General features: G+C 55.0%; 1 protein-coding gene across 1 annotated transcript; it reads left to right on the plus strand.

Moving 5' to 3' along the window:
* Positions 1-6,966: 6,966 nt before the first annotated feature.
* Positions 6,967-22,297, plus strand: RNF207 (ring finger protein 207). Its single transcript, XM_012473657.2, has 17 exons — positions 6,967-7,157; positions 7,800-7,932; positions 8,987-9,131; positions 9,219-9,300; positions 9,372-9,447; positions 9,545-9,670; positions 10,034-10,080; positions 10,323-10,395; positions 10,463-10,531; positions 10,980-11,048; positions 11,144-11,241; positions 12,308-12,494; positions 12,997-13,182; positions 13,445-13,496; positions 13,825-13,942; positions 19,558-19,638; positions 20,735-22,297. The coding sequence occupies exons 1-17, from the start codon at positions 6,967-6,969 to the stop codon at positions 20,904-20,906; spliced, it is 1,905 nt and encodes a 634-aa protein (XP_012329080.2). The 3' UTR covers positions 20,907-22,297.
* The last annotated feature ends 164 nt before the right edge of the window (positions 22,298-22,461 follow it).

Consider the following 22,461-nt stretch of genomic DNA (forward strand, 5'->3'; position numbering starts at 1 on the left):
CTACGCAGACGCAAAGAGGACGCAGCGCGCAAGGCACGCAGGGTCCAGGCCACACTAATCGCTCTGCCACGCCCCTCGTCTGCCACCATTTTTCTTGGTTATGTACGATAGGGGAGCGATTGGTTTTCCCTGAATGCAAAACGCGTCCTCTCCCAGGCCAGGAAGGTTGCCGGGGAAGGAAGGAGACTGGGCGGGGTGTCCCACTGCAAACGATCGGAGGGGGGAAGCCAGACTGGACGAGCTCAAAGACAAATAAAGGGGTTGGCTTTATTTTCTGAAAGTCTTGTGAAGAAAAAAAAATTAAGGAAATTCACTACACTGTAAATTACCAGCTAGTGGGATGGGAATCGAATCTACTAACTTGTGGAAGTGGGGAAATTCTTTCTGGCCACGGGGAAATTTCGTTCAGAGTTCCCAAGGCCAGACCACTATGGCTTCCTCCTACTTAAAAAGCTCCAGCTTGGAAGCTCATGCCCAGGCGCTGTCTTCCAGCGCCTGCCCTTCTTGCTGCATCCAAGCCGCCCACCTGCTGATCACCACCCCCTAGTTTCCCAGCCCACGCCTTCCAGTTTCCCATCCCAAACCAGTACGTAGTTGAGGACCACCAGGAGATCTGGAAAATGCAGATTCCAATTCCAGCGGTCTCGGTGGCCTGAAATTCTGCATTTCTCACAAGCGCTCAGACGATGCTGATGCTGCAGGTCCATGGACCGCATGTGGAGAAGCAAAGGTCCTCATCCCCAGGCCCACAGTCCCTTGAACTGGGCTACTCTGCACCACCCTCACCCCTGTGTCCTCATGGAATTATATTCCAGGATCCTGAATTGTAAATCGGTGGCATGCACTCTCCTCTCCCTTTACCTGGCTTCATTGTACTCACCTAGCAAAAGTCCAATCACTGGAGGAGACAGTGGATGGGTCTAGCTTTAAACTCAGGCCTCTGGAGCCGGTTGACCAAGCTCCAAAGCCACCTGCTGTTCTTGGCTCTACAATGCCCGGGCTGGGCCTCTGCAAACACTTCTGCTTTGCCAGCTGATCCCGCTTTCTCTCTATCAGTAGGGGGCTTTGCTTCCTGCTTATTCCAGTCCTGTCTGGTGTCACCCCCTCTTGCTTCTTCATCCTGGCAGTGGCAGTTGGAACATTCTGGAAGCAGCAGTGGAATCCAGTCTGCACTTACTCCAACAGTTGCAGAACCAGCCTCATTTTCTTCTCCTCAGAGACAGCAGCCCCAGCTGAGCAGCGCCCTCTCCTCGGATGTCTGAATTTTGCCTCCCCATGCCCCTCCTTCAAGCGTCTACATTTTAATACCACCCTAGGAATGGTAACTACTTCCTGCAGTTGCTACTGTTGGCATTATACCCCTTCAGTTACCTAGTTAACACATCTTTATACCTTGTTAACAATCCCTTATATTAAACTCCCTCAGTTAAAAACTGTAGTGTGGGCCAGGCACAGGGCTCACGCCTGTAATCCCAGCACTTTGGGAGGCCAAGGTGGGCGGATCACCTGAAGTCAGGAATTCCAGACCAGCCTGAACAACATGGAGAAACCCCATCTCTACTAAAAATACAAAATTAGCCAAGCGTGGTAGCTCATGCCTGTAATCCCAGCTACTTGGGAGGCCGAGGCAGGAGAATCGCTTGAACCCAGGAGACAAAGGTTGCAGTGAGCCAAGATCATGCTATTGCACTCCAGCCTGAGCAACAAGAGCAAAACGCTGACTTAAAAAAAAAAAAAACTGTAGTGCGGTGTCTTTTGAGTGGACCCTGGCACCTGGCTGATAACTGACCCTAAGAGAGTGCTCAGGGCTACTGACAATCCTAAATATCTCTCCTGCAAGGGACGATTTCTCTTTTTTTTTTTTTTGAGACAGAGTTTCACTCTTGTTACCCAGGCTGAAGTGCAATGGCGCGATCTCGGCTCACCGCAATCTCCGCCTTCTGGGTTCAAACAATTCTCCTGCCTCGGCCTCCCGAGTAGCTGGGACTACAGGCGCGCGCCACCATGCCCAGATAACTTTTGTATTTTTAGTAGAGATGGGGTTTCACCATGTTGACCAGGATGGTCTCGATCTCTTGACCTTGTGATCCACCCGCCTCGGCCTCCCAAAGTGCTGGGATTATAGGCGTGAGCCACCGCACCTGGCCTTCTTTTTTTCTTTAAGAGACAGGGTTTCACCATGTTGGTCAGGCTGGTCTCGAACTCCCAACCTCAGGTGATCCATGCATCTCGGCCTCTCAAAGTGCTGGGATTACAAGCATGAGCCAGCACACCTGGCCTTTGTTTTGTTTTGTTTTGTTTTGTTTTGTTTTGTTTTGTTTTGTTTTTGAGATAGAGTCTTGCTCTGTCGCCCAGGCTGGAGTGTGATCTTGGCTCATTGCAACCTCCACCTCCCAGGCTCAAGTGATTCTTCTGCCTCAGCCTCCAGAGTAGCTGGGACTACAGGCATGTGCCACCACGCCAGGCTAATTTTTGTATTTCTAGTAGAGACAGGGTTTCATCATATTGGTCAGGCTGGTCTTGAACTCCTGACATCATGATCTGCCTGCCTTAGCTTCCCAAAGTGCTGGGATTACAGGTGCGAGCCACCAAGTCTGGTCTTTTGTTTTGTTTTGTTTTTAATTTTTTTTTTAATAGAGATGGGGTTTCACCATGATGGCCAGGCTGGTCTCGAACTCCTGACCTCAGGTGATCCACCTACCTAGGTGTCCCAAAGTGCTAGGATTACAGGCGTGAGCCACCACATCTGGCCTGTTTTGTTTTTAATAGAGACAGAGTCTTGCTCTGTCACCCAGGCTGCAGTGTAGTGGCATGACCATAACCTACTGCAGCCTCAAACTGGTGGGCTCAAGTGATCCTCCCACCTCGGCCTCCCAAAGTGCTGAGATTACAGGCATAAGCCAGTGCATCTGGCCCCAGAAACGATTTCACACCTCGGTCATAATGCCAGCTCCTCCTTCCTAAACCTCCCTCTCAGCAGTCGACTTTTATTGTTTTTTCTTTTTATGAGACAGGCTTTTGCTCTGTTGCTCAGGCTGGAGTGCAGTGGTGCAAACATGGCTCACTGAAGCCTTGACCTGCTGTGCTCCAGCAATCCTCCCAGCCCAGCCTCCTGAGTAGCTGGGACCACAGATGTGCATCCTCAGTCCCAGCTCATGCTCAGCTCCACTCCCCACCCTGAGCTCCTTCATCTGCAGCCACGTTGGTCTTCTATTCTCTAAGTTTCTTTCTGCTTCTGGGGCTTTGCACTTGCTCTTCCCTCTGCTTGGAACTTTTCCCAACTTTTCTTTTTCTGTTTTTCTTTTGAGACAGGGTCTCCCTGTCACCCAGGTAGGAGTGCTGAGGTGTGGTCATGGCTCACTGCAGCCTCAACCTCCTGGCTCAAGCGATCCTTTCACCTCAGCCTCTCGAATAGCTGGGACTACAAGCGAGAGCCACCACACCCAGCTAAGTTTTAGTATTTTTTTGTAAGAAAGAAGGGTCTTGCCATGTTGCCCAAGCTGGTCTCAAACTCCTAGGCTTAAGAGATCCACCCATGCTGGCGTCCCAGAGTGCTGGGATTACAGACGTGAGCCGCAGCTTCCCACCTGTCCGCCCAGGCTTCCCAGCTTTTCTTAGTTTCTTCTTATCCTCTGGGGGCCTCAACCTCAGTTTCCCTCTCTGCCCGTGCTTACCTAGTGTGGCCCTCAGCTCGAGCCCCTCCCAGCTGTCCTCCATCGCATCATCCTTATTTATTCATTTATTTATTTAACGCAGAATCTCTCACCCAGGCAGGAGTGCAGCGGCACCATCTCAGCTCATGCAACCTCCGCCTTCCGGGTTCAAATGATTTTTCTGCCTCAGCCTCCTAAGTAGCTGGAATTATAGGCATCCACCACTACACCCGGCTAATTTTTGTATTTTTAGTAGAGCCGGGGGTTTCACCATGTTGGCCAGAGTGGTCTCGAACTCCTGACCTCAGGTGATCTGCTCGCCTCGGCCCCCCAAATTGCTGGGGTTACAGGCGTGAGCCTCAGCACCCAGACTATCATCCTTATGATTTTCTTGCAAGCATGTAATGCAGCCTGTCATTATTTGTTTATTTGTGTACTTGATTAACCTTGGCTGCTCTGTTCCCTTCTATGTCCCATGTCAAGTACATGTGGCCCATGGTAGATACTCCATAAATACCAGTTGAATAGATGCAGACATGAATGAATAAACGAACGAATCACTCACTTCCTACTGGGAAACGGATACATCATTCCTTAACAAAGCACCTACCCTACACCAGGTCCACCACATTCTGCGGTAATATTTTCTACTTTCTAAGAGTGTTGTCCAGATTAACTGAGTTAATATAAATTAAACAGCTTGGAATAGAATCTTGGCCCATATCTCCCCACCCTCCCTCCCCTTGCACACACACACACATACACACACAGATACACACATACACACACACACACAAAGAATCTTGGCCCATAAACATTAGCCATGGCTACTATTGTCATTATGACTTGGTCCACAAATAGAAACAGGGCTAGGGATGGTCCTCAAAAGAATAGCTAGTTTCTCTCTAGAATACACTTCTTTCTCCTAGCAAACTCCTACACATCCTTCAAAACGCAGCTCAAGGCCAGGCGAGGTGGATCACGTCTGTAATCCCAGCAACTTTGGGAGACCAAGGCAAGTAGAGTGCTTGAGCCCAGGAGTTGGAGACCAGCCTGAGCAACACAGCAAAACCCCCAATGTGTGCAGCACATTGTATTTTTGTATTTTTCTACTAAAAATACAAAGAAAAAGAAAAAAAGAAAAGCCAGGTGCAGTGGTTCACACCTGTAATCCCAGCACTTCGGGAGGCCAAAGTGGGTAGACCACCTGAGGTCGGGAGTTCGAGACCAGCCTGGCCAACATGGTGAAATCCCATCTCTACTAAAAATACAAAAATTAGCCAGGCGTGGTGGCACATGCCTGTAGTCCCAGCTACTCGGGAGGCTGAAGCAGGGGAATCGCTTGAACCTGGGAGGTAGATGTTGCAATGAGCCGAGATCATGCCATTGCACTCCAGCCTGGGCGTCGCAGAGAAACTCTGTCTCAAAAAAAAAAAAAAAAAATTAGCCAGGTATGGTGGCACACGGCTGTAGTCCCAGCTATTTGGGAGGCTGAGGTGGAAGGAAGTCAAGGCTGCAGTGAGCTGAGATCACGCCACTGCACTCCAGCCTGGGTGACAGAGTGAGATCCTGTCTTAAACAAAACAAAACAAAACAAAAACAGCTGAAGTATCTCCGAGCTTTTTCTAAGCCTTTATTGAGCACCACTGTGGGTCAGGCTCTGGCCTTGACTTTACAATTGCAGGAGGAGCAGAAATGGGCTGCTCTCAGGGCACTCAGGATAACATGGGCGGAGAAAGCTCACTGATCACGTCCACCTAGGAAGCGAGAGCATGCTGGAGAAAACCCTGAAATCAACACGCATCCGCCAGGCCCAGACCTCAGAGGGGGCACTGCTGGAAAGGCTGGGAGCCTCCCCTCTCAAGCTTCCACCCAAACCCACCCCTCTTTTGGGAACTTGGCAGGCAATGAGGATGAGCCCTCAATTATGTGGATGCCCAGTATGTGTATTTCATGTACGTTGTTCCACTGGGGCCTCACCCATTATCAGGAGACCAGTTCTATTTTAACCCAGTGCTGAGGCTCTGAGAGGTCAGTAACCGGGCTGAGAGCCCACAACCACCAAAAGGCAGGGCTGGGATTCCTGGGCGTCTCACTCTGCCTGGCAAGTGCTGAAAGTTCGGTGGAGGGGCGTCCGCTGCTCTCTGGCGACCACAATTGGCCGTGGAGGAAATGAGGCTGCAATGACCTGTTCAGACCCAAGTCCCATGGAAGGATAGGGATTATTAGCAAGTTGGGGAGTGAGAGGCTGGGACCTTTTTTTTTTCTTCTTCTTTTCTAGGTGAGTGTCTTGCTCTGTCACCCAGGCTGGAGGGCAGTGGTGCAATCTCGACTCACTGCAACCTCTGCCTCCAGGGTTCAAGCAATTCTCCTGCCTCAGCCTCCCAAGTAGCTGGGACTACAGGCACGCGCCATGCCTGGCTAATTTTTGTATTTTTTAGTAGAGACGGGTTTTCGCCATGTTGGCCAGGCTGGTCTCGAACTCCTGACCTCAAGCGATCTGCCCGCCTCGGCCTCCCAAAGTGCTAGGATTACAGGCCTGAGCCACCGCGCCTGGCCTACACCCTTGAAGACCACAGCCAAGGTCCTCCGGCCCCGCTCTGCGCAGCACTCTGGTCTTGGGGCTCAGGACTCTGTCATCACGAGCAGGGGCCAGTCCAATTTTGCACCCTTGCCTGGCACCGTCCCTGGAGCCGTGGCGTCCTGGCCTCTCCTCTCCACCGGCTGGGGGTGGAATGGCCCGGCCGGAGACAGTGCACAAAGCAGATGGCTGATGCCTCTTCGAGGCAGCAGCCACCCTGGGGAAGGTGGATGCCGGAAGGGGCGTCGCCTGCGGGTCACCCAGAGGTCACCGGCGGGAAATTCCGGGGGTGGGAGTCAGGAGAGGTGGGAGAGGCCAGGGCAGAGGGAGTCCCCGTGTGGGCTGGGAAGCATCGCCTGGTGCGGGCCTGACATTCCAGGGCCGGCGACTCCTCCGCAGAGCGACCGCGGGTTCTCAGAGCGCCTCCCCGAGCCACACTAGGAGCGCTGGACCGCGGGGGAGAGGCTCGGAGGGCGGCCAGCTCCCAGCAAGGCGGCCTAGCGGGCTGATAGAGGGCCCGGCCCCTCGCCAGCCCTCCCTGCCCGTTCTCCCTGCGCCGGGGCGCTCCAGGTCCCAGCCCCGAGCCCTAGCGGCTCCCCACTCCATGACCTCTGGACGCCCCGTCGGGTCCAGACCCGATAGGCAGGGCGCGAGCGCCCGGGCGGAGGGGCCGCGGGAGCTCAAGCGGGGCTCGGTGCGCGCCCCAGCCGCCGGCCTGCGCTGTCCCTGCAGATGTCGGGAGCTATCTTTGGGCCCCCGGAGGGCCCGAGCGCCTTGGACGCCGCCAGCGTCCACCCGCTGGTGTGCCCGCTGTGCCACGTGCAGTACGAGCGCCCGTGTCTTCTGGACTGCTTCCATGACTTCTGTGCCGGCTGCCTGCGTGGCCTCGCGACCGACGGCCGCGTCACCTGCCCGCTGTGCCAGTAAGTGTCCCAAAGTTCCCAAAAACCTCCCAGACGCCGTCCCCGGAGGCCAAGGTTTGCTCTGTCTGAACTGGGATCCAGGGGCCAGGAGAGTGAGGCTCCGACTTCAGGCAGAACCAGCGGGAGGGGCTGCACCCAGTCCTTAGCTCTTTCCCCAAAAGTTGCAGGCTTCAGCCCATTTTACAGATCAGCTTAACTGAGGCCTGGAGATTGCAGTTACTGGCTCAAGACCTCTCATCAAAAGTCAGAGCGGGGCTCCACCACCGGTCAGGACACTTCCAGTAACTTGATTTGGGGTCCTAGAAGTCTTAGGTCCACAAAACCACAGTTAACTTTAGGTGGGCTCGCGGCACCCGGGAATGGCTCTAATTTACCCAATGCCATGAGAATATGCCAAGGAGAGGCTTCTGCTTTTGATACCAGGGGCACCAACCCCACTGTCTGCAGGAGTGCCCAGGACTGGGCAAGAGTAAAGACCAGGGCAGGGTGAGTGCAGGCTGTGATATTTATAGCAGACCCCAGAGCTGGGTGCACCCCCCTCCCAACACAGATATTTTTAGCTCCAGCCTGGAATGTGAAGGGTGGGGGTGGGTAGCCTTCGGGAAGGGGTGTCAGAATCTTGGGGTCTGGGCTTCTCTACAGACACCAGACTGTGGTGAAGGGTCCCAGCGGGCTCCCGCCGGTGGACCGGCTGATGCAGTTCCTGGTGGACAGCTCGGGGGATGGCGTGGAGTCAGTGCGCTGTGCCAACTGTGACCGGGAGTGCAGCGAGCAGGCAGGGGCAGCAGGGGCGGGTGGGTGGGGAGTGGAGGGTCCCAGGTTGCACAGTCTCCAATGTTTGCACATGCACCCAGTATGTCCTCAGAGGACCACCTGCCAGTGGATTCCCCAGCACCTCCCTAAGGCACCTTGGCCCCGAATGTGGGCCCCATTATACTCGTGGGGAGACTGAGGTCAGAACAAGGGACTTGAGGCAGTGTCCAGATAGTGGCCATTCGATCTGGGGAGGGCTCGCTGGTCTCCAACTCAGGGTGGAGCTACGGACTCACGCAGGAAGGGTGGTCCAGTCTGCAGGCCTGGGCCGATCCTGGAGGACCTCTGCTACCCAAGTAGCACAGAAGCAGCTACAGCCCAGGGGAGGTGAGCACAGCGTGCTGTTCCCCTGGGCTGTAAAGGACACTGGGGACTCTGGCCTGCGGAGGCCGGAAAGGGTATCGGGAATCCCACAAGGACGCCCCTACTGGGACAAAAGCTCCGGCGATCTGGGCAAGTGCTGAGAAATGTGGGAGCCAGAGGTACAGAGAGGATTAACAGGAGGCAGGGACTCCAGGGAGAGCCTGTTCTGTCAACCACTGCCTGTCCCCACACCAGGGCTGCAACACAAGCCCTGGCCTCCCAGCCCTGGGTCTGGCTTGGGGAGGAAAACCAGAAAGCCCTCACTGCTCTTCTCCTCCCTGCTGAGGTGTGACTCTGGACAGCCAGGGTGCACACCACCTTTTGGCCACTATTGAGTGTGTCAAGAGCACAGTGAGAGGCCTTCAGACCCCTTTTGTTGCAGGTAAAACGTTTGTTTCATAAAAGCAGTTTCTGCCCTCTCCCCGACCCCCACACCCCCAAGGACCTACTTACCCAGCCTCTGAGCTGCAGTGCCCTCATCTGTAAACTGGGTACATCAGAACGCCAAGTGCCCGGATTACAGGAAAGGGCTGCGTTTAGCTGCGCACCCGACCACGGCTGGAACAAACACGTGCCATGATTCGCGACGACTGCGGTTCCCGCGCTGGCCGCGGTCGGGCTCTGCCGCTCCTGAGCCGGCTCTCGGTCCGTAGGACGCGGAGACCACGTACTTCTGCAACACGTGCGGACAGCCCCTGTGCGCGCGCTGCCGCGACGAGACGCACCGGGCTCGCATGTTCGCGCGTCACGACATCGTGCCCCTGGGCCAGCGAAGCCGCGACGTGCCCCAGAATTGCAGTGAGTGAGGCTTGCGGGGACTGGGACCGGGGGTGGGGACGGGCCGGGAACTGCCCGGAGCCCTCACCGCCGCCCGCCCACCCGCAGCGCTGCACGCAGAGCCCTACCTCCTGTTCTCCACCGACAAGAAGTTGCTGCTGTGCATCCGCTGCTTCCGCGACATGCAGGGGTGCGTAGAGGGGGCGCGAGGGGAGGGTGCTGGGGGCGGCCAGAGCGGGCCTCACACGCCGCCTCCCGCAGGGAGAGCCGGGCGCACTGCGTGGACCTGGAGTCGGCTTATGTGCAGGGCTGCGAGCGGCTGGAACAGGCGGTCCTGGTGACAGCAGGGGCAGGCGCGCGGGGGCGGGGGTGTGGGGTAGCGCGGCGGCACCCGCCAGCCTGACCCCGCCAGCCTGACCCCGCCCTGTGCCCAGGCCGTGAAGGCCCTGCAGACGGCCACGCGGGAGGCCATCGCGCTGCTGCAGGCCATGGTGGAGGAGGTGCGGCACAGCGCGGCCGAGGAGGAGGACGCCATCCACGCCCTGTTTAGCAGCATGCAGGTAAGGGGTGGGGGTTGGGGGTAAACGACCCAGCAGGAAGCTGGTGACATGGCCAGCCCCTCGCCCTTGTGGATTTGCAGTGTAGCGGGGCAGCAGGCCTTGCACCAAGCACTTTTCTGGAGTTGGTAGGAGAGCTCGGAGGGGAGACCAGGGCCTGCCCCAGGCTGGTGGTGGGGATGTGAGGTGGTCAGAAAGACTTCCTGGAGAGGTGACTTTTAAGGGGAGGGGACCTCCAGCCCTCAGGCAGGGGATGCTGAGATACCTAGCCTAACCAGCAGGTGGCTGTGGTGGGCGAGGGTTAGGCATGGTGGGAGGTGGCAGGGCTAGGGTGCAAATCAAGAGCATGCCCGCTGTCTCTCCCAGGACAGACTGGCAGAGAGGAAAGTGCTGCTGCTTCGGGCTGTGCAGAGGTGAGCGGGGAAGGGGGCCTTCTCCCCTTGCCCCTTGGCCTCCATGCCCTCAGCTCAGAGCCTGGACAGGCCCTAGCCCACCCTGAGGAGCAAGACATCTGGGTGTCCACCCAGCTGAGGAGGGCAGCATGGCTCAGGGTGCAGAGAAGGGGTGTGGGGACGGACATGTGAAGCTGGCAGGGGGATGGGACTGCCGGGTCCTGCTTCTGGCCCCCTGGAGACCAGGCATCCCCCTCCCCCAGCCAATATGAAGAGAAGGACAAGGCCTTCAAGGAGCAGCTCTCTCACTTGGCCACCTTGCTGCCCACCCTGCAGGTACAGGGAGCTCAGGGTGTGCGTGGGGGTCCCTCCCCACCAGGTACTGAGCAGTGTCCCCTCCCAGGTCCATCTGGTCATCTGCTCCTCCTTCCTCAGCTTGGCCAACAAGGCTGAGTTCCTGGACCTGGGCTATGTGAGTCTCCTCCCCGCCTGCAGATGCCCCCTCCCCACCAGGAAACCACCCTGCAGACCAAAGCCACCAACTCAGGGGTGGGCAGCCTGTCACCTGGAGCCTGGACCAGGGGTCTTGGGGCTGACCTTCCCCTCCCAACTCCATCATCTGCAAACCAGTTAGGGCCACTGTTAGAAGGACAGTGAAGCCAGGAAGGGGGTATGAGCCTCCAGTCCCCATGGGGCAGGATGCCACTGGAGCCCAGCCACCCCCTCTCCTGTGGATTTGGGGATGGGGTGGGGGTGAGTCTCAGAAGAGGGCTGGAGCCACTAAGGGACACCAAGTAACGTGCCAAAGACAGACCTGCCCTGCCTCCATCTCCACTTTTCCTGCCCCACCTTCATCTTCCCTCTTCCTGCCCTCTGGCTGCCACACCCCCACCGGCCTGAGGCCCTCCTGGTTGCCACAGGAGTTGATGGAGAGGCTGCAGGGCATCGTCACACGGCCGCACCGCCTAAGGCCTGCACAGAGCAGCAAGGTGTGAAGTGGTCTGGGTCGGGGTGGTGGGTGGGCCAGGGTCAGGGGCCCTGCAGGGCAGTGGAGGCCACCTCATGACCCCATCCTGCCGCCCAGATTGCCAGTGACCACCAAGCTGAGTTCGCGCGCTGCCTGGAGCCGCTGCTGCTGCTGGGGCCGTGCCGGGTGGCAGCTGCAGTGGGTGGTGCTAACACGTGAGCAGCAACGGGGCAGGCGGGCGGTCTCCTACACTGGGGTGTGGGGGAGGGTTGGTACTGAGGGGCCAGATAGTCAGGGAAAAGCCAGGTGCCACCCTTCCTTCCTCCATCCTTAGCTTGCCACCCTCCTGTTACAGTGACTGGGCATAGGCAATGGCTAGGGCGAGTCCACCAAGTAGGGGAACAGGAAGTCCTGGACCTGAAGCCCATGGCAGACCTGGCTTGGAGCTCTGCCAAAGGACGACGAGGGGAGGACTCAGGCCCCCAACCGCCACTGCAGCCTCTCCTGGGGTGGGATGCGTGGGGCTGGGCTGACTGCCACCTTGGTGGCCTGAAGCCGAAGGGGGCCTGATTCCTGAGCTCATCTGAGGAGGAGTTAGGAGAAATGCTGAAACTGGCATGTGTGTGCCCAGGGGCCCCAAAGACCAAGAGAGACTGAGTTCACACGTCCTCTGTGCAGCATGGAGGTGAACACACCATTCCCTCGGTCCTAGCCCTGGCAGCATTCCCATGGACTTGCTCTTGCCCCCACACCCTGGAACCCACTCCAGGGACTTTAAAAATAGATGTGGGCCGGGCGCGGTGGCTCATGCCTGTAATCCCAGCACTTTGGGAGGCTGAGGAGGGCGGATCATGAGGTCAGGAGTTTGAGACCAGCCTGACCAACATGGTGAAAATCCATCTCTACTAAAAATACAAAAATTAGCTGGGCGTGGTGGCACACACCTGTAATCCCAGCTACTCAGGAGGCTGAGGCAGGAGAATCTCTTGAAGCCGGGAGGCAGAGGTTGCAGTGAGCCAAGATCGCACCATTGCATTGCACTCCAGCCTGAGTGACAGAGTGAGACTCTATCTCAAAAATAAACAAACAAACAAATAGATGTGGATGTCCAGGTGAGGCCTCAGCCTCAGGCTTTTCAAAGCTGTCAGTGGCTCTGCTGTGCTCCAGGTGGTAGAGAGGGCTGTGAGAGCCCCGAGCGTCCAGGGGAGGGGACTAGGAGGCCGGGGGAGGGGCAGACTTCCCCACCCCGCTCCCCTTCATCCAAACTGGCTCTCTCCCCAGGCTGGCAGGGGGCTCAGGCCCCAAGGTGCTGACGGGGCCCCACTGCCCCTCCCCAGTAGGAAAGATGTCGGGGTCACCCGTCCAAAAGCCCACACTGCACCGATCCATGGGCACCAAGGTGCTGCTGGCGGAGGGTGAGAACACGCCCTTCACACAGCACTGCCGCCACTATGAGGACTCCTATCGGGTGAGGGGGCCAGGGATCTGCGGGTGGGAAGCGTCCTAACCCACCCCTCACCAAGGTACACTCAGGCAAATCGAGTTGTCCCAGCTGCTGAACCTGAGAGCCATTCCTCACCAAGGCCCTGGCAGTAATAACAGCCTAGGGTGAGGCTGGACACCGTGGCTCATGCCTGTAATCCCAGCACTTTGGGAGGCTGAGGCGGGTGGATCACCTGAGGTAGGGCATTCGAGACCAGCCTGAGTGACATAGAGAAATCCCATCTCTAATAAAAACACAAAATTAGCCAGGCGTGGTGGTGCATGTCTGTAATCCCAGATTCTCGGGAGGCTGAGGCAGGAGAGACTTGCCTGTACCCGGGAGGCAGAGGTTATGGTGAGCCGAGATGGAGACATTGCACTCCGGCCTGGGGAACAAGAGCGAAACTCCGTCTCAAAAAGAAAAAAAGCCCAAAAAACTAAAACCAGCCTAGGGTGACCCCATGCCCTCACACGGCCTCTCGGTGCAGCGCCTGCAGGTGGAGACACAGAACCTGAAGGACCAGGTACAGGAGCTGCACCGGGACCTCACCAAGCACCACTCACTCATCAAGGCGGAGATCATGGGAGACGTCCTGCGCAAGTCCCTGCAGCTGGACACGCGGATCGCCTCGGAGCACGCCTCCTTAGAGGGCATGAGGGTCATCTTCCAGGAGGTAGCCCTCCCAAGGACTGTAACTCCAGCTGCACCTGTCAGGGGACACCTGGGCTACCCTAAGACAGTAAGGGGGGAAAGAGGACCTCGTCTGTGCCCACAGGACCCTCATGTGGCAGGGTCTGGAACCTGGGAGTCTTTGCTGCTTGGAACCATGTGGACCTGGCTGGGGGTGCTTTGTAGATCGGAGTGGCTAGAGATAGCAATGCCACCACTGTGAATTCCATCACTGCCACATCCAACATCCAGCTTTTCTCTTTCAGATTTGGGAGGAATCCTATCAGCGAGTGGCTAACGAGCAGGAGATTTATGAAGGTTCCAGGCAGCTGGCTGCTGAGTGAACTCCCCGTCCCTGAGCTAACCCACATGCTAGCAGGGGAGGAAGTCAGAGTCGACCACTAACCACGTGCAAATCCCTGCACTCTCCCGCTTAGTGCTTGACTTGGCCTCCCAGCTGCTAACTGGCCCCAAATGGTGCATGTAAGGTCAGGACTCATTGAGTAAATGCCCCATCAGATGCCTCACTCTTTAACTAGAGGTCATCATGGAAATGTTGGGATATTAGATAGTGCCCAGCTTGAATAAAAACCTGAAGCCACGTGCTTCAGGGTTAGGACCCCATGCTCTGGCCTTGGCTCCACAGCCCAGCTCCATGACCTTCTCCAGCTGAGGCAGGAGAATGCCTACCTGACCACCATCACCAGGCAGATCACGCCCTATGTCCTCTCCATTGCCAAGGTGAAGGAGCGGCTGGAGCCCAGGTGAGTCTGGGGGGTGTTCCCGGGGCCACTGAGACTCTCCAGAATGTGTATGGGGGCTGGGTGCAGTGGCTCACGCCTGTAATCCCAGCACTTTGGGAGACTGAGGTGGGCAGATCACCTGAGGTCATGAGTTCAAGACCTGGCCAACATGGTGAAACTCCATCTCTACTAAAAATACAAAAATTAGCCGTGTGTGGTGGCACATGCCTGTAATCCCAGCTACTGGGGAAGGCATGAGAATGGGCTGAACCTGGGAGGCGAAGGCAGAGGTTGCAGTGAGCCAAGATCATGCTACTACATTCAAGCCTGGGTGACACAGCAAGAAGTTGTCTCAAAAAAAAAAAAAAAAGAAAAAGCGTGGGAAAGGTGCCACACCCACAGGACCCCGTTCAGAGAAGTCAGCTGGCCACGTCATGAGGATTTAGTTGGGGCATCTGGGCGGACCAGGTGTGGGACATCTGCAAAAGCGTGGTCACAGTGAGTATGCTGCTCTGAGTTTCTGCTTTCAGGCTCATCCAACCCTCAGGAGTAGCTCAAAGCGGAAGCCACTTCCTGAGGGTGTCACGAGGGTCCTGCTGGGCAGATCCAGGCAACAGGACATGGGGGAGAGGGCAGAAACTACATCAATGTAAGACAAGCCAAGTCTGGACCAGAGTCGGAACCAGGGTCTCACAGCACTGTACTCAGGCATCAAAGGGGTTCTAGTGGCAGAGGGATCTTGGTGGCAAGTCTTCGATGTTCCCGTCTCTGAGTCACTGGTCCCAGGGTAGACTGGTTGCCTTGGAGGTCTAGGGCATGGCTGGAGCCTGGGCTCTCACTTACCACCCTAGTGGGTATTCCACCTGCCCCTCACCCCTGCACCCCATCTCCTATCACCCGAAGTTCCTGTCAGGTTTTAGGGGAGCCCACCACCTAGTAACTTCTGGAGAAAGACTGCACAGGAGGTGCGTATTTGGGATGGCACAGGTCTGAAAATGTCTCCTTTCTACCTTCACCCTTGATTGATAGTTTTACTGGGTATCAAATTCTAGACTGGAAATTCTAGATTGGGAAGGATTCTCCTTCGAAGGCATCACTCTCTTTTGTAGCTTCCATGGTTGTTGTTCATGAAGGCTGAAGGCGCTCAGATTCCTAACCCTTGTAATGCGACCTACTAATTCTCTGTGGAAGCTTGTAGAATCTTTCCTTTGCTCCCAGTGTTCTGAGACTTCACTTTGGTGCGAGTCTATTTTCATCCATTAGGTTGGATACTAGCAGCTCTTTCAATCTGGAAATTCATGGTCTTCAGTTTGGGCATATTTCTTTTTTTTTTTTTTTTTTTTTTTTTCTTTTTGAGATGGAGTCTCACTGTCACCCAGACTGGAGTGCAGTAGCGTGATCTTGGCTCACTGCAACCTCCACCTCCCGGGTTCAAGCGATCCTCCTGCCTCAGCCTCCTGAGTAACCGAGACTACAGGCGCGTGCCACCATGCCTGGCGAATTTTTGTATTTTTAGTACAGGTGGGGTTTCACCAAGTTGGCCCAGCTGGAATATTTCTTTTTGAATTTGTTGATTTCTTCACTTTTTCTTTTTGGAATTCCTGTTGGTGGATATTGGCTCCCCTGGGCTGGCTCTAATTTACCTTTTCTGTCTTATTTTCCATCTCTTTGTCTTTTTTTTTTTTTTTTTTTGAGATGGGGTCTTGCCCTTTTGCCCAAGCTGGTCTTGAAACTCCTGGGCTCAAGTGATCCTCCCACCTCAGCCTCCCACAAGTGCTGGGATTACAGGCGTGAGCCACACGCCTCGGCCTCCCAAATTGCTGGGATTACAGGCGTGAGTCACCGCGCCAGGCCTCTTTGTTACTTTCCAGGAGTTTCCTCTTTGTCTTCCAACCCTTCTATTAACTTGTTCATTTCTGCTCTGTTGTTTTAATTTCCAACAGCTCTTTCTTTACCCTGTCTCTTCTGATAGCAGCCTGTTGTTCATGGACACAATATCTTACTCCTCTGAGGCCAATAGGTTATTTTTTCCTTTTGGAAATTTTCTCCCTGAAGTGTTTCCTCCCAATTGCTTTTTGCTTGTGAAGGTTTTTGTATGTTTGTTTGTTTGAGACAGTCTCGCTCTGTCACCCAGGCTGGAGTGGAGTGGTGCTAGCTCAACTCGCTGCAGCCTCCACCTCCCGAGTTCAGTCGATTCTTGTGCCTCAGCCTCCAGAGTAGCTGGGATTACAGGTATGCGCCACCATGCCCACTAAGCTTGTGTAGGTTTCTATCTTCCAGGGTGAAGGCTTTTCTCAGATGTCACGTCACCTTTGAGTATCTGCTCATATTAAGAGTCGGGCAGGGCTGGAGCCATGAGGCAGATGGGAATCTGTGAGCACAGGGGTGGTGCTTCGTCGGAGAGGGTCAGGGAGGGTAGGTTCTTGCTTTTATGGAGTGCCCCAAGGTCAGCTTTCAGTCCCTTTCCAGTCCTTCCCGGGAGGCCTCTCTGTGGAGCATCTGTAGGCACACTGCATTTTCTGGTTTCCGTGCAGTTCTTGACTGGCCTCTCAGAACTAAGCCCTCAGACTTTGGCTGCAGCAGGAGAGGACCAGTTGCTGAGTGGCAGCGATCTTGGCTGTCACCTGTCCTATTTTGTCCCACCCTCCCTGTGGCAGAGGCAACAGGGCTGCCAGTTCCTAAACCTGCCAAGGGACGCTGTGGCGTGAACCTGCATGTCCTCAGCTCGTCCCACCGTCAGTTTCCAACTCAGGTTTCTCAGGTCTGCTAAATCAGTGACCACTTGTTCACGTGCTCTCCGGCTTCCAGACGTGTGGGGCCATCCTTTCCTGTCCTCAGCCCGGAGGGGCCTTCTTCTCCTTGTCATTTTAATCCCTTTACTAGAGTCTCAGCGAGTTTGGGGAAGATAGAAAATGAGTGTGCACCATCAGCCATGTTAGCCCCAAACTGCCAAGTCACCTTTAGGTGACTAATTTCACATGACACTGAGAGGTTAAACTCACTCAACTCTTCGCACAATTTTGACGAATCCCTGTCTACCCTGGACTCCACAGGCATTCAAGGTATTTTAGTTCAAATACTATGGGATTCCACTTATAAAACCTCAAAAGCGGCTGGATGCAGTGGTTCTTGCCTGTAAACCCAACACTTTGGGAGGCTGAGGCAGGCACATCACTTCAGGTCCAGAGTTTGAAGCCAGCCTGGCCAACATGGTGAGACCCCGTGTCTACAAAAATACAAAAATTAGGCCGGGTGCGGTGGCTCACGCCTGTAATCCCAGCACTTTGGGAGGCAGAGGTGGGCAGATCACAAGGTCAGCAGTTCGAGACCAGCCTGGCCAACATGGTGAAACCCTGTCTCTACTAAAAATACAAAAATTAGCCGGGCATGGTTAATGTCCCAGCTACTCAGGAGGCTGAGACACAATTGCTTGAACCCGGGAGGCGGAGGTTGCTGTGAGCCAATATCCTGCCACTGCACTCCAGCCTGGGCCACAGAGCAAGACTCTGTCTCAGAAAAAACAAAAACAAAGCCCCTCAAAAGTGGGCAGAAGTAACTTATGGTGTTAGCGGTCAGGACGGTGATTATCCTGGGAAGGAGAACTGGAAGGGGATACGAAGGGGGCTTCTGGGGTGGGGACAGTGTCCTGGGTGCTACTCACACAGGCTTATCCACACCATGAATGTACCAAGGCACAGTCTGCCTTTGCAGAAATGCTCAGGCTGGAGCCCAGCTCCTGGAAGTTTGGGGCAAGGTGGGGCCAGCTCTGCCCCTCTTCAGGGCAGCCACTTTGTGGATGTCTGTAGTCACTGCCTCAGCCCGGGCCCCCCAGGCCTCTGACTCCACTCATCCACCCGCGGCGAGCCCTCCCGTAGGTCCAGGCCACCTCCCTTGGCCTCTCAGCAGCACTCATGAGCATCACCATGTTTGTCTTTTAAGACAAAGTCTTGCTCTGTTGTCCAGGTAGAGTGCAGTGGTGTGACCATAGCTCACTGCAGCCTCAACCTCCCAGGCTCAATCAATCTTCCCACCCCGGCCTCCTGGGTAGCTGTGACTACAGGCATGTGCCACCATGTCCAGCTAATTTTTTTTTTTTTTTTGAGATGGAGTCTCACTCCGTTGCCCAGGCTGGAGTGTAGTTGCATGATCTTGGCTCACTGCAACCTCTGCCTCCTGGGATCAAGTGATTCTTCTACCTCAGCCTCCTGAGTAGCTAGGATTACAGGTATGTGCCACCACACCCAGCTAATTTTTTAATATTTTTAGTAGAGATGGGGTTTCACCCTATTGGCCAGGCTGGTCTCAAACTCCTGACTTTGTGATCTGCCTGCCTCAGCCTCCCAAAGTGCTGGGATTACAGGCATGAGCCATCATGCCTAGCTGCCCAGCTAATTTTTATATTTTTTATAGAGATGGGGTTTTGCTATGTTGCCAAGGCTGGTCTCAAACTCCTGGGCTAAGTGTTCTTCCTACCTCAGCCTTCCAGAATGCTGGGATTACAGGTGTGAGCCACTGTGCTGAGCCATGTTAGTCTTCAGTACGCCTTCTCGCGTTGCTGACAGCCCACAGTCTCATGCTCCCTCCAGCCTCTCCAGCCATCCCTTCCTGGTCTCTGGCTGGCTCTGCCTCCTCAGCTCAGTGCCCAGATACCAGCTTTTCCCAAGGGCTCAGTCCCAGGCATTCTCCACATCCTACTCTCGCTCCTTGGGTGACCTCATCCATCACGATGCAGACGACCCCAGATCCTGCCCAGCACAGCGCTAACTGGAGCGCCAGACTCATCCCCCACTGCCCCCTTGCTGGGCAGCCCTACCTGGATGTCTGACAGGCACTGCAAGTTCAGCAGTGGCCAGAATCCTGGACGTCCTCCGGCAGACAGGCCATTCCCATCTCCCTATCTCAGTGAATGAGACCACATTCACTCAGGTGAAAAGCCTGGGAGAAAGCCTGGATTCCTTTCACCCACTCCGTTTCCAGCCCACTCTCAAGTTTGCCAGCTCTACTGTCCAACCCTCAGTCCACCCGCTTCGGTCTCTGTTGCTCCCCTGAATCCAAACCATCACGGCCTACCCTCCTGTCCCTCCAGCTGCCATGCAGCCAGGGGTTCTTTAGAAGCTGACAATTCCCATCACAGCGGGGCTGGACAGCTCTCTTGGGGACCTTCCCTGTGCACCTGTGACCGTGTCCACCCCTCATAACACCCTGGCTACAGTTCCCTTTCAGTTCCCCCCAAAAGCTAGACTTGTCCTATTCCTGGGCCTCTGCCTGAGCATTCACAGACCCTCACTCAGACCTCAGCTTTGATAAATGTCAGCAGCGGCCTTCCCGACACCACCTGGATTAAAGCAGGTCCCCTGGCTGGCGCCCTCACCTCCCACCGTGCTTCCTTCCCTCCCTCAGTGTGTCTGCCCCGGCCAGCACGTGGCTTCCATCAGGGCAGGGCCTGGCTTCTGCACACCACACAGTCCTGGCCCTCGCCAGCCACTGAGCCTTAGTAAATACTTGAGGACCAAAAGAATGACGTGCTAGGTGGGCCCATGAGTGTTGGCACAGTTGCTTTCTGAGGTTTCTGAGCTTAAGGCCATGCAGCAGCTGGCTCTGCTCCCTTGAGATTCCGGTGCCTGCTCTCTTGCCAGGTTTCAGGCACCTGTGGATGAGCAGTCAGAGAGTCTACAAAACACGCAGGACGACAGCAGGAACGGCGTGGCCTTAGCCAGGTAAAGCAAGTCTCTCCACCTGAGAGCGGGCACGTGATGTGGTTTCCGAGGCCAACAGGAGGACAAAGGAAACTCCAGGCTGCATTTCCCCTTTGACTCCAGCTCTGGGGCCTCAGCTGGGCCTCTTTGTAGAACAAGGGGTCAGAGAGGCTCTCAGCCTGGATGAGTGACTTAAACAAGGGACCTCATAGATAAAACGGGTGTGACTTTGATAGACAGGACCCCATCTTACCATTATAAACAGCCATGGCCGCTGCCGGTGTCTGCCTTCACCACTGGGAGCTGCACGTGCTGACACCAGGGGACTCGGGTCACTGAAATGAGAAAGCGACTGAGGACTGTTCCCGGGAGCCACAGTGTGTGCCCCAACACCTGCCAGAGGAAGAGAAGCTGTGCAGTAACACCCACGACACTGTCACAGGCTGATCTTTCTGTATTTTGCTCTCAGGAAAATGTACTCAGTCATAGGGTGGGGGACAGCACTGTAGAATCAGAGAGGCTGGGGGGTGTGCTGAGGGTTGCTGAAGTGGCCAGAGTCATAGCATGGTTGGTGACAGAGCAGAGTCTGGCCCCAGCCTCCCCGACACAGCTGTTTTTTTTTTTCTGCCTCCTGGGTTCAAGCAATTCTCCTGCCTCAGGCTCCCAAGTAGCTGGGATTACAGGCAAGTGCCACCATACCTGGCTAATTTTTTTATATTTTTAGTAGAGACGGGTTTTCACCATGTTGGCCAGGCTGGTCTCGAACTCCTGATCTTGTGATCTGCCCGCCTTGGCCTCACAAAATGCTGGGATTACAGATGTGAGCCACCGCACCTGGCTGGCTGTTTATTTAGCTCAGATGCTTCTGAATTCTGTCACCAGAAACCACTGACACAGCCTGATGGTTCAGTAACTCACAACCATCCCTGGGGACAGGCTCCTACTCAGAAGTAGACAGGATCCTGAGACAAGACTTCCTGGTTCTGAAGGCATGCTTACTCACTGGGGCCTTCCAGGAAGACTTTCCATTCCGAGAGCTTTGGCTTGAGTGGATTTTAGTGCAGGGATACAGTGAAATGGGGGAGCGGTGTGGGCTCACATGAGACTGTCCCTTTAGGAATAACCCAGGAAGTGTCCCGGAAAAGAGAGAGAAGACATCAGAGTCTAAAGGAAACACCTGGGCTCTGAACAGCCTCTTGGAAGAGCTTCTACCGAAAAACAAGGATTATCACAGACCCAAACAGAAAAACGGGGGTGACATCCCCACACGGAGGGAACACCCGACTTAGCAAGTGGGACCGGTCCCCAAGGTCAGGCTCTTAGAGCAGACATAAGACTGGGACACTGGAGAGAAGGTTGTTCCCATGATGGTTATTTTTTTTATTTTTTTGAGATGAAGTTTTACTCTTGTTGCCCAGGCTGGAGTGCAGTGGCGCAATCTCAGCTCACTGTAACCTCCGCCCCCCCAGGTTCAAGTGATTATCCTGCCTCAGCCTCCTGAGTAGTTGGGATTACAGGGGCCTGCCACCACATCCAGCTAATTTTTTGTATTTTTAGTAGAGACAGGGTTTCATCATGTTGTCCAGGCTGGTCTCCAGACCTCAGGTGATCCACCCACCTCAGCGTCCCAAAGTACTAGGATTACAGGCGTAAGCCACCATGCCTGGCCAATGGTATTTTTTCTTTTGAGGTAGAATTTTGCTCTTGTTGCCCAGGCTGGAGTGCAATGGTGCGATCTCAGCTCACCGCAATCTCCACCTCCTGGGTTCAAGCGAATCTCCTACCTCAGCCTCCTGAGTAGCTGGGATTACAAGCATGTGCCACTACACTCAGCTAATTTTTTGTATTTAGGAGAGACGGAGTTTCTCCATGTTGGTCAGGCTGGTCTTGAACTCCTGACCTTAAGCAATCCTCCTACCTCAGCTTCCCAAAGTGCTGGGATTACAGGCGTGAGCCACCGTCCTGAGCCGGTTATTTCTTGAAAAGGTAATCACTTGTCCATCGTGAACCTGGCAGCTCCGACAGGTCATAATTTCAGATTCTTTGGCTTGGGCTGTTTTGCTTTTGCCCGTGTTTGCCTGGCATGAAGTCTTCGTCCTTGTCACCGTGGCTTGTGATGACTCCCAGTCCCCCTGGAAAACATTCAGGGAGTGGCCATCCAGGAAGAAATCCCTCGCCCGTCCCACTCCTATGCACCGAGTGTCCGTGTGCCACGCCCTGTGCTGGGGCAGGGCGTGCTCCGTCGGGCTGTGCCGGTTTGAGTTTTAGGTAACAAGACTCCACTGCTGAGTAGCACCTGCCCTATCGCAAAGGAATCCAGTTTCTCTGGAATTACAGTCCCACTGTTAACTTGGTGCCACTGGAAAGTCCCACCCAGTAATCTGAGCAGTGACTCACGGAAGGACGAGGAACCCTTGTTCCAGCTTCTCTCCCTTTCCAGCAAGTGCAGAGCTCCTGCAGCCAGAGGTTAGCACCTGGCCAGCTGACGTGGCAGATGGTCTCGGTTACAACTTGCTGCTTTCCCAAACTACAGCACCCCTCCTGCGTCTGCCTTGCGTTGATAGCAAAGCCCTGGGCAGCAGCAACCTTTCTTCTAGTAGCTTTTTCTAAGCAGTTTTCCTTTTCTCCAGAGTACCCTTTTCATTTAAAGGAGTTTAATAAATGCTTTTAAGAATTAACCCACATGACCTAAAATTGTAAAAGTTTTTGATGCCCAGTTAAGTCACATTTAAGCAAATTTTCAGCTGATTCAGTGGTTAACAGCAAATGGGTCTACATGCTAACACAGACCAGCACGTTCAACACATAAACACATCACTCACATCGACGTCCACTTCCCCTACA

Source organism: Aotus nancymaae, unplaced genomic scaffold, assembly GCF_030222135.1.
Source record: "Aotus nancymaae isolate 86718 unplaced genomic scaffold, 86718_ANA_hifiasm-v0.15.2.pri h1tg000053l, whole genome shotgun sequence".
Taxonomy (NCBI): domain Eukaryota; kingdom Metazoa; phylum Chordata; class Mammalia; order Primates; family Aotidae; genus Aotus; species Aotus nancymaae.